Source organism: Pinus tabuliformis, chromosome J (assembly GCF_031772625.1).
Source record: "Pinus tabuliformis cultivar Carrire ecotype Pingquan chromosome J, CPIR1, whole genome shotgun sequence".
In the NCBI taxonomy this organism is placed as follows: Eukaryota; Viridiplantae; Streptophyta; class Pinopsida; order Pinales; family Pinaceae; genus Pinus; species Pinus tabuliformis.
This window is the reverse complement of record NC_142295.1, coordinates 994319483-994331991: the sequence shown is the minus strand read 5'-3', so window position 1 is coordinate 994331991 and position 12509 is coordinate 994319483. Positions and strand designations below refer to the sequence as shown.

The 12509-nt window shown below is 37.1% G+C and overlaps 1 protein-coding gene across 4 annotated transcripts in view; it reads right to left on the bottom strand.

The window, feature by feature from the left end:
• Positions 1 to 205: 205 nt before the first annotated feature.
• LOC149230181 (uncharacterized) overlaps positions 206 to 12509 on the bottom strand; it is a 105191-nt gene continuing 92887 nt past the window's right edge. For 2 of the 4 annotated variants that reach the window (XM_089376006.1, XM_089376007.1), the window contains 7 exons: positions 2302 to 2425; positions 2109 to 2176; positions 1819 to 1967; positions 1022 to 1232; positions 836 to 896; positions 607 to 725; positions 206 to 439 (listed from right to left, as the gene is read on the bottom strand). In XM_089376006.1, coding sequence (XP_089232132.1) covers positions 672 to 725; positions 836 to 896; positions 1022 to 1232; positions 1819 to 1967; positions 2109 to 2176; positions 2302 to 2425 — 667 coding nt within the window. In that variant the 3' untranslated portion in view covers positions 206 to 439; positions 607 to 671. Of the gene's footprint in view, positions 726 to 835; positions 897 to 1021; positions 1233 to 1818; positions 1968 to 2108; positions 2177 to 2301; positions 2426 to 12509 lie in introns of all 4 variants that reach the window. The other 2 variants (XM_089376009.1, XM_089376008.1) reach the window with 2 other exon arrangements.

The window sequence follows — 12509 nt, the reverse complement described above, 5'->3', positions numbered from 1 at the left end:
TGGCTCTGTTTATTACACGACATTCATGACATTCATAACACAAGACGTGATCATCTTCGGACTTGCATTTCCTGATTTACTCTGCAACACCTATTCCCCAAAACATTATTTTTGAATACCCATGCCTCATTATCAGGTGTGTATAACCAATAATGTAGAAAAACAAGGTATCAACGAAGAATAAGATTTTTCCAACACCAAAATATACACAGACTAATGTTTTGTTTTTATTTGTTCAGATTCAAGTTTAAGGGCTTAAATAATAGAAGGCCGATGAAAAATTGGCATGTTTACCAGATATTCTCCTAAAAAAAATAATTGGCGTGTTCACAAGACATTCTCGTAAAAAATACCCTTCCTAATGTATCCTCAACATTTGTTGCAATAATGTTTAACTCCATCGAGTCCACGGTCCAGGTTAGTTTTCAACATTGCCAATCTGAAATTGCAATACGGTGGGAATTAAAATGGAAGGCATGGGTGAACATTGACGTCAGAGATTCAACTGCTATATATAGACCTAACCTCAAACAGTAACATATAATTGATTTCAGTGTAGGAATTTCTCATTCTGGCTGCCATGACCTAGCTCACAAAAAGCCTCACCTGAGATTTGACAAATAGATCTTCACTTGGTTTGCAGACTGTGCAAGCTGAAATTCCCAGTGAATTTACGAAAATAATTCATGAACAAGATCCACTACTTCCCGCATGGAGGCATCATTCTACAGTCAAACAATCATAAAGGCTGATAGTGAAATATTCCAGGAAGACCAAACCAATGCAGTATAATAATAACAACAGCAAAATCACATTTTACCACGCTAAAGCCTACCGGTAAGACAATGTCAAAAGCCTGCTTGTAAGTTTCCATCCATTCCTCAACGTTGTCATTCCTGAACATACAGGTTACAAACAATTCACTGAACAAGAAGGAAGAGTTGCTAAAAGCCAAACAACTGATAACTATATCAAATAACCATGCCAATGGAATTCCACAATTAAGATAAATAAAACCTACAAAAATGCAATTGAGATACGATTCTCAAATTCCAAGCCATCAGACATGCCAAGATCTCCAATGTGATCCCCGAGTAGCAGGACATTTGTTCTATTCCTCACACCAGAAGCACCACTGTCATCAGGCACATCACTGCTGCCCAAGTTTTCATGAATGGGGGCAGCCATTTCAAGGGCATGTTCATTCTTATTTAAGACGTGAATTGTCTTGCCTGTAAGGTGATCCGATCATTTGCATTACAAGCTAATACAAAAAATTGATATGCAGAGAAGCCAGATTAAAGTCACAAAGTTCTGTTTTACTGTTACAATCAAGCAAAGGAAACAATTAAACATAACACTAAAAAAGGGTGGATTATGTCAATGAGAAAAATTTGATTAGAATGCATTATAGAGATAATTCTAAGAATATGTATACAAGTTCATATCATAAAATTTGAACCTCAAAATTAATTTGATTACCCTATCCTTTGCCTATCTATTGTATGATGCAAGATATTAATTGGAGAAATGAAGTCACACGTGATGACTGATTACAGTGTGCTTGGTTAAAATAGGTTGACTCAAACAGACATTAAATTTAAAGTGTAACTTTAGTTATATCGAGTTAAATTTCCAGACTTCGTGAACAGTTAGTATATTGGTCGATATGGCATACCACAAGAAAATCAACATATTTATTCAGCTTTTGCGTGGAGACACAGTTTTCACCTTTTAGCAAGCTACTTCTTGCATCAATCTATAAATTGAAACATTAATCAGACAGGTTAGTATCACCTAAAATTGCTAGATATGTACCTCTAAACCCAGTGAGATTTCCATTGTCATCGAAGACCATACGATTTGAAACCACCTCTATATTCTTGAAATTTCTTTTAAGTTTCTGCCGCATAACCTGGCCACAGGTTGTTTTCACATTAAGTTGTACATGTGCAATGATATTTTTCCTATCAAACATGAAAAAACCATATCCACAAACTCCCCAGAGGTTGAGTTAGACACCAAAGGAAATAAATAATTCATTAAGTATTTCCAGCTAACATTTCTAGTTTAAAAATATGAATATGAAATTATGCATATCAGATTACCTCTTCAATAATGTCTGCAAGACCTGCTGAAAATATAAGAACAGGTACCCCATTTTTCTGCAAATAAACTTTCCTCGTTGAGTAGAAGACATCCAAATTACAATTGTCAAAATTCTAATTTATGATCAGCCTTAAACAACAAATTGCAAATATACTTCAGGACAATTATACACAATGGCAATGGAGTCTCTACCTCAAGAATCTCAAACAACTGGATCACATAATCTCGAAAATCAATTACAGAATTTGCAACTGAGTTCCTGATGGCTGCATAGGTCAGACCACCCTCAATAAGAAGTGCATGAGTCTTCTCCCACCTGTTCTTGAAAACCAATTTTCAAATTCAGTAATCATAATCAAACCAGAAAGATCACCAGATCTAATTCCTACAATGTGGGTCATATTTTTCCCATTGATAAAACAAATATCAAGCGGCAAATACTAAACATATAGTGCAAAGAAAATAAAAAGGTTCGGGAAATATCTTGAGAAGATGGGCTTAAAATTCCGGAATAGTAAAACCAAAATGCAATTTGGCTTCATTTGGCGAAAGAGGTGCAATGAAAAGTGTGAAAGAGATTATCCAGTCCCCATTTGGGACCACACAAAGGGGTTGTTACTATGACCCTCTTACAAAGGACTAAAGACAGAACTATAGGAAGAAACAAGGGTAAGCCAAGCACATTTCCAAAATCAAGACAATCTTAGAAAGTATTTTTACTGCTAGAATATCAAAATTGACTTCCATGTCAAAATCATAACATCCTTAGACTTTATCGCTTTTTGCATCAACCTTACGTACAATATTTCAGTTGAGATGGAACATTAGGTGCATACTGTACATCATTACTAAGATATCAATTCATCAAAGAACCTTCTAGGACCCATCTATCCAAAGAACAGTGTGTCCAATCTTCAGAATCTTTCAATTTTTCACCGAGATAATTCAGCCTACTCCTCTCTGTCCCGCAGTATCCTATGTCAAATTGCATGACAGAATCTTGCTCGCCAGAATCAAGTCTGTTACTTTGACCCCGTCAAATGGGCTTATTCTTGAATTTGAAGGAAGAAGTTAAATATTTGGGGCTCATATTTCTAATGTGGGAGCTCACGAAGGTCATGCAACAAGCTCAATAGACATAGAACATTTTGAAGTGATTCAGCACTATTAAATTTCTTTGCACCAAGCCCATGCCTACCTTACGAAGGACACAAGAAAGGTACTTTTGGACATCCCCTGATGGAATGGGACACTCATTGTACTTGGGGCATATTTACCAAATTCGAATATATATACAAGTACAAATATGGTTCAGTACAGACAAACTTGTATTAAAAAAAACCCAATACAACTTCGATACAGTGGTGTACATCTCATACATACAAATTAATTACTAGTATTATTATTATTATTACTAACTACCAATATTAACATGAAAATTATAATATTACAAATTACTCATGGTAGTGATTTTTAAACTCATTACTTAAATTATATTATTTTATTATTATTATTATTAATACTACTAATTATTACTGGAAAAAGTCAATACAATTGTAAAATGGTAAAACGTGGATAATATTGCTAATTATATATACATAGGTAGGAGAATAGAAGCAGCATAATTCCCACACCGACGACCAGGAAGCCAATACTTAATACCCATGATGCCAATAGAAGCTCTAAAGTTGATCCCTGTGCTAGAAGGCATGAAGCCCATACTCAATGTCGATACCCACAAGCCAAAAGGAATTGCAGCCAATACTAGAAATTTTCCTGATAGTAGATACCCACTATGTCTACAACTGAAGATATGAAGCCGATACCCACAAACCACAAAATGGACGCACTAAAATTGAAACCCACCAGCCTTAGATCCATGTTAACCCTAGAATCCTAGATCTATCAAGCATTGAGAGGGATCAAATCTCTCAAGGTGTAAACCTCTTTTAGAGTGGAAAATTTGAGGAAAGGTTTGCACCTCGAGATTTGATCCCTCTCGACACATAATGGATTCAGGAATAAGATGGATCTGTGTTGGTTTTCAAATTATAAAAGAATTTATATATTTAATCATACTACACCCTTGGAGTCAAAAAAATAAAAGATTTTGATCGATATAAATTGTATTTTTTAAGAATACTATTATATGCATCACAATAAATTTTAAATATAGATTTTTTTTCTAAACGAATATTGTTTTTCAAATAATTAGCCTTGCAGATAAAACAATATTAGATAAATTTTATTAACTTATTATTGGTGATACAATGAAGAAGATGAGTGTTGTTGAGGCTAGGGTTTACCCTAGTGGCAGCCTGGGTCGAAGGATTACATATCCAGGCCATCCATCATCCGATTTGCACGGAAACTCTAAGAGAACAGATCCATCAATTGTCACCGGATCCAAGCAGAAGCTACGAACCCAAAGAGAGGACACATAACCCACAGGCCAGAATTATGTCCAGGGATTCAGGGCATTATCGAATGCTACCATCCAAAACAAAGCCAAGAGACGAATCTCAGTAGAGTGAGGGACTTCTTTTTAAGTGAAATTCTAAAAACAAAAATTACCTATAGAAAGTAGCTAGTGCCTCAGAAAACCTCACCACCCACACAATGTGCATGTATATTTTAGTTGGATAATTGATACTCTTGATTTATTTTGTAATTTTCTAATGTAGCATTACGTTACATGACATCTCCCCCATACTAGACTATAGAACACTTCACGACATAATGACCAAAAGTATTAAACATTGCACCCAATACCTGTAGATGATATCCATCACCACATTGCAAAAAAGAAAGATGGGAAGCCCTCAACATATAGATAGAGGAGTGAAGCCAAGATTCAGAAATTTCTAAATAATACAAACAAAGGCTAGCACATGAAGAGAAACCCTAAACCCAATTTTCACTTCAATTTCACTACTTTCACATAAGGTAATTACTACAAAAACATGTTGAAAATTATGGCACTCAGAGAAATTGAGTTCATCCATTATTGTGTTTCCACAAGTAACTAAAATAACATTTTGGGTATATTTATCATGTAGAAAAACGATATATTTCATACAGGACTCGGATTTCAATACAACTAACCTGCAATATGGCCAAATTCAACGAGGATCACACGAGGGCACAACCTCATAAAAATATACAACAAAAAAATTAACAAAAAGAAAAAGATTATCTCCTTTAACACAAGGTGAGGATCCCACCACCCTTAAGTTGCATTTGTTGCTATATATAACCTACATCATAGAATTCACCGAATTTGAACCTTGAGGTTTGAAATTCATTGGACCTCGAAAAAAAAGGTTCAAGTTTGTTGAATCTCAAAGACAAACCTCAAGTCAAACCTAAACAAACCTGAAACTACTCCCTATTTTGAACCTAAAGATGGATTTCAAAGCAAATTTTTTTAAAATGGCCATGAGATTCAATTAAGGGTCTTTCATGAGGTTGATTTAAGGATTTTGCTAAAAAGAAAAAAATGGAGGGCATTAACATTGAGTATAAGTTAACCGTCACCGCTGTGTTTGAAGATTAACATTGAGTATAAGCCCATCACTCAGGCCATCACCGCCACATTTGAAGAGTGAGTTGTATATATTATAAGCCATCACCACTTGGGCCTCCATTGCACAGGTGACAAGCTAGCCACATGCTTCTACAGCACAAGTTTGTCGCACAGCCACAAGTATGAGGTGAGTCACGACCATTGACACCGCTCCATCGAACCATTGCTCAGCCTATAGGTGAACACAAAGTTCAGACTTCGAACAATGACAGGCATAGCACTCCATCTTCACCCGAAGGAGCATTTAGCCATGGCCATTGTGAACTTTTTCAAATTCAGCAAGGGGTTTGAGCATCAAGCCTGAGGTGATTTCTGAGCCTATTTGATTTCAATTGAATTCCCAATTAGCATTCATGAATCATAATTGCCTATAGCCTCTGTGTCACTATAGATTTAAACGTCATGCACAGATTACTAGGATACCAATTCTCTGCCAACATCAAACAGTTTTCATCCATGTGATACATACTTTACAATGTTACACTATAAATCCAAGAATTCAACATTGCACATATTTGCATGTGCAGATGACAGAGCATTAGGAAACTAACATTTACTAAACCAACAAACAGTGATATATGAAAAGAACATGACAATAATCAAAATTGAAGCAACAAACAATCATTATTTGCTTTGGTATCTGTTGTTGTAGGAATATTGTATGTTCTTTGTGCTAGAAACTTTTGTAATATTTCCCATTCTCTATGCTGGAAACTTTTGTAATATTGACTGTTCTCAGTGTTGGAAACCTTTATATTACAAGTGATGGCTAATTTTTGAATAGGCAAAGGGGGTGAAACAATTACATAGCCTATAGCCTATAGAGTTATTCATATATGTTTAGTGATGTAAAAACATTTGCCATGGCACCTCCAAAATCAACAACAAAGAGAGGGATGCAAACATGTGGATAAATTGAATGGGTCCATGAGAGACATCTAAAATGCAAATTATGTAATGTTGAGTTTGTTGGGTCTTTAACAGAAGTGATGGACCACCTACTTTCTATTAGTAATGGTAAAAGAGGTGGTGTTAAAGGCTACAAAAATGTCTTTGTAGAACTCAAGGAGATACTTGAAAAGGATTATGACAGAATGAAGAAAGCCGAGAAGGTGAAAGAAAACAAAAGACGATGCACTCAAATAAAGATTTCAATGAATTATAGCCCCTTTTCCTCATTTTCTTCAAACATGGTCGAAACTAGAAGTTCATCTCAACCAATGAAATCAAGTGGGACAGCAATATTAAGCTCTCTTTGGAAGCTCATACAAAAGCAAGAAGCTGATGATGATATGGCTGACATCTTTTTTGAAGTTACAAATCCCATATAATGTGTCCAAAAGCCCTTATTTTACGAACGCATGTAAGATGATTGCAGATTTTAGAAAAGGATATGTACCTCTCAGTTCTAAGACAATAAGGACCACTCATCTCAAGAGGTCAAAAGAAAGGGTGACAAGAAAATTGTTAAAGATCAAAGAGTCTTGGAAAGAAACAAAGTGCACAATTTTATCAGATGGTTGGTAACTTGGTCATATATGAGTCATAGGTCGCTAATTAATCTGTTGGTTTATTGCCCCAAAATGGCATTATCTTTTAAGGTAGTTGATGCACCAAAACACAAGAAGACCTTTGAATATTGTTGAGTATGTTATCGTTGATTTCCTCAGTATGCTTGCACCCATGGATGAGATGATGCATTGGTGAAACCCTAGCTCTAGGATTTGGATCCCTTGGAAGATGCCCTACCTCTGTTGACCAAAATGACATGGCAAATCATGTCTTTTCATGACAAAACCACCTTTGTTGATTTCTCCTTGTCATGTCGATTCTGATCGTTTGTGGCATGCCACGAGAGCCCTCTCGGTTTGAAAGATATGTTTGTTCAAAGCATTGTTTTAAAATTCGGCCGAACCGACTCCAAAACAGTTGAGTCAGACCGAGCCAATGCATGACTGGGTCGACTCAGTGGCTAGCTTGGTTCGGCCAGTTGGGTTGCTGGGTAACAACCTGGCCAGCTAGGCCGAGTCCGAGCCAACTTAGTTGGCTCGATGGGTGCAGCCGAAAGGCGCAATATTTTTTTTTTTTTTTTTTTCTGTTTTTTTTCTGTTTGGTTTTTTGGGGACCCCAAAGCCCATTCTTATGTGCCTTTGGGTTCTTTGGGGTCCATTTCCCTCTCCCAAACCCTATAAAACCTACCCAACCCCTCTCATTTCCTCACAGCCATCTCATTGCATTTGAGTGAGAATTTGTGAGGAGTTTGTGAAGAGTTGTGGAGTTTGTTTTTGGAGCAGCAGTGAGGAGTCTTGGGCAAGCATTGGAGCAGGAGTGAGGAGCTTCTTGGGCAGCCATTGGAGCAACATTGAGGAGTTGGTTTGTTGGAGCAACTTTGAGGAGGCAGTTTGTGCCTAGAGGTATTTTTTTTCACTTCTAAAAATCTGTTTTTGCTTATTTATTTTTTTGTGCAAATCTGGAAATTGAAAAGAGTGTTTTTTGTGAAAGAAATGAACATTGAAGCAATGCTATTTTTTTTTGTTTTCATTTTCAGATTTTTTCATTTCATTTCCAAGTCAAAAAATGGCACCTAGAGTGAAAGATGTTGCTTGGGCATATGTTGAAATGGTTGATAGTCAGATGCATTGCAAATTTTGCCATAGAAAAATTAAGGATGGTCCTAGGGGCATTAATAGGTTGAAACAACACTTAGCAGGGATTAGAGGCCAAATTACTCCATGTGAATCACCACAAATTGGGGAGATTAGGAAGGAGTTGTTAAATAGCTTTGAGAAGTTTAAAAGAAAAATTTAGGCAAAAATAAATAGAGGCTAAAATTGGGAGCAAGAGGAATATACAAAAAATGAGGGCTACCAACCCCCATTTTGATTTTGAGGGTTCTTCTTCTATCCCTTATACTGATGCATCCAACCCCTTCCGATATGTTCCTCCCTCTTTGGAGTCTATTCAAGAAAAGGGTAAGGGTAAAATGAAAAATAAGGGTGATATGAATATCAAAATTTAATTCACTGCCACACCCTCCTCTCCATCAGATGCACATGGTCCTAAAGCTAGTAGAAGTTAGAACTTTGCAGCCCACTTTAGATGACCATTGGAAGAAAGAATTAAGGGAGATTGCTTGTGATTACATATGTAGATGGTGGTATGATGCTGATATCCCCTTCAATGCTTCTTGTTCACCATATTATGAGCCTATGTTTGATGCCATATTTGCTGCTGGAAAAGGCTTCAAAGGCCCTACTATGCATGAGATAAGGGGGTATCGTTTGCAGAAAGAAATTTCCTCCATTAATGAGTATTTGAAAGATTTCAAAGACTCATGGGCAAGAACAGGATGTACCATCATGTCAAATGGATGGACTAATCAAAGGAACCGTACCATCATAAACTTTCTTATCTTCTGCCCACAAAGAACCATGTTTCTAAAATCAGTTGATGCATCTGATAAGGTGAAAGTTGGACAATTGTTGTTTCAGCTATTGGATGAGGTCGTTGAGGAGGTGGGGGTGGCTAATGTTGTTCAAGTCATCACAGATAATGCCTCTAACTATGTCATTGATGGTAAACTGTTAGAGGAAAAACATAAAACCATCTTTTGGACCCCATGTGTTGCACATTGCATAGACCTCATGCTTGAGGATATTGGCAGATTAGATTGGGTCAAAAACACTGTAGATCATGCCAAAAGCATATCAAAATTTATCTACAACCATTCATGGATTTTGAGCCTGATGAGGAGACACACAGGGGGCAAGGATATTATTAGGTCTACCATCACTAGATTTGCAACTCATTTTTTGACATTGCAATCTATGCTTTCACAACATAGAAACTTGCAAAAGATATTTTCCAATGATGAATGGAATCAAAGTCAGTGGTCTCTCAAACAGGACGGCAAAGAATTGAAAAAGAAAGCTAATGAAGAAATATTTTGGAGAAAGGCAACAAAGATTGTGAAGGTTGTTGAGCCACTGGTTAAGGTGTTGCAGTTGGTGGATGGGGAAACATTGGCTATGGGCTTCATTTATGAGGCTATGGATCTAGCAAAGGAGCAAATAAAGAGGGCACACAAGGATAAAGTGGCTAAGTATGGGCCCATTTGGGCAATCATTGATGAAAGATGGAACAATCAACTCCATCGCCTTATACATGCAGCTGGGTATTTTTTGAACCCACGGTATCATTATAAAGCTCAGGCAGCAGGCGCTTTGAGTGGGGAGGTTAGAGATGGATTGATTGACTACATTGATCGCATGATCCCATTGGAGTGTGATCAACTGGAGATACATCGACAAATCACAACCTTCAGCAAAGCCACTAGTATGTTTGGGAAGAACCTAGCAAAGATTGCAAGGGAAGCAGATGAGGCAGGTAAACAAAAATTTCAATTTTCAAATTCCTAATAAATATTTTGTTAAATTGTTTATAATTTGAAAGTTCGATATAATTTGTTGAGCTAACTCATTACACTACTATGTTTTTTGCAGCACAATGGTGGGAGGCTTTTGGTAGCCATTGTCCTCAATTGCGGAAGTTTGCAATTCGTATTTTGAGTCAAACTTGCAATGCTACTAGGTGCGAGCGCAATTGGTCTGTCTTTGAGAGGATTCACACGAATAAGAGAAATTGTTTGGATCAAAAATGGTTAAACGATCTAGTCTATGTCCAATATAACCTTCGGCTCAGACGCAACCAATTGCTGAACAAAAGACCTGATTTAGATCCCATTGTGTTGGAAGATATTGATCCAACATCAGATTGGGTAGTGGAGAGTCATCCAGCAGAGTTTGATTCTGATGAGGATCTTGATTTGGATTTATAGGTGGTGGCATCACTTGAAGAAAATGTTCAATTGAATGCAGATCCACTTGTACTAGCCTCAGGCCCAGCCCCAAGTCCTCCAGTTGCAGGCGCTTCCTCTACTCAGCCACGACGAAAGCGCATATCTCATCTATCTTAGTGTGCAGCGGCTGCACAACCTGCTAGTGCTACCACTACTACAGTTGCAGTTGAAGATGATGATGAGGAAGAGCCATGGGTTTCCCTGTCTGACTCTGATTCAGAATTTGAGCCAGAATCCAGATGATGTTGGCTCCTCTAGCAGTAGCCAATAGTACTGGGCAGTGGTCACTAGTGACTGGTGATGTTTCACAGTTTACTTTTGTTGTAGAGGCCATTTCTAGCCTGTTGCCTCCTTCGTTATGTGTTTTTGTTTTGATCTTTGATTCTCTATATCATCATCATGTATGTATTGGACAGTGCATTGGGTGCCATTTTGATATAATGGATATATTCATTAACCTACTTTGATCATATGTTGTCTTCTATCTATATTCTAAAGCTTTGTGTTTGGAAACATGAATGAAAATCTTTGAAATTATGTTTTTTTTTATAAATAAAAAAAAAAAATATTAAACGTATTTTTTACAACGACCGAGTCATTGAAATCAAACTAACTGAGTCAATACCGAGTCGGAGTCGGAGTCGGAGTCGGAGTCAACCCTGGTCGTTTCCGAGTTGGAGTCGGAGTTTTAAAACATTGGTTCAAAGATGATGCACTCAACTTGTGGTCAAAAGCCCCAAACAAGTTGATGATGTGGCTCTTCATTAAGAGTTTTTTTTATGGCAAAAGATTGCTTATGAAAATTTATTTTAAAATTAAAAGCAATAAGGGGTTTTGGCTCAAATTCGAATTTTGGAGGAAATTAAATGTTCCCTCCTAAAGTTAGGTCGGTTGCCTCTCATGAAAGGCCTATCCTTCACTATAAAAAGAGAGACCCGTTATCTCTCCAATACGTGAATTGAACATTGATCTATAGTAATTTTCTGAAATCACCTTTGGCTTGAGGACCATTGAATCTCTGACCATAAGGCTTTTGGCAAGGGTTTCTAGGCTACATTTTTTATTTGGTTTTATGGGATTTATTGGATTCTTTCTCCTTTTGCTGGTGGTATTCGCACTAGTCAGAAGGAATAATTTGCAGCCTCTTAACTATGCTTGCGGCCCTCTTCTAGGGCACATCTGTGGCATTCGCTAACTTTATAGGACACCTCAGGGGCCTTTATTGGTAAATACATCTCTGGTTATCTTTTATGGACGCAATTTTGTATTTAATCCAGGGAACCTTGACAAGGTTCCATTTGAGTTTCATTGAAGACCTCTAAAGTATTCTCTACGCAAGAGTAATGATGTAGTGAAGTCTATGCGCAAGGGATATCATAGATCTGATGCAATGAAGCAGCATCGACTATGGTCATAGCTTGTGGTCTGTGCTATATTTGGCATCAATACAATGCGCAATACCTGAGTATGGTCTATGGTTCGATGTGTGACTTGTCAATTGAAGGTGTATCCCTGTTTCAGTAAACACATCAATCTAGTGTATGACAATATTGGTGCTTCTATCCTAGGTATGACTTTGTCTATGTTTTAATTGTTGGTGTATGATCTGACGTGAGTCTATTATCATGTTCATGGGGTCGAGATTCAATGATTGTGAATCATGATATGTGACTATGCAACGACATAGATGTTGTGCAACAGAGGAGAAAATACAAAGTTTATGGACTTGTGTCTACAATGAATTAAAGAAGCTACGCTGTGTGCGATTTGTACACTGGACATTTGACGACGTGTATGAAGCTTGTGAATAGAGAGTGCGATTAAAGGCTTTAAGCACATATGTATACCTATGTGTTGTATCATCCACCAACCTGGAGTGTGATTTGAATAATAGTGTGCATATAAATATATAGTTCAAGACGGATGTGGCACTTAATTAAAATATTGTATGAGATC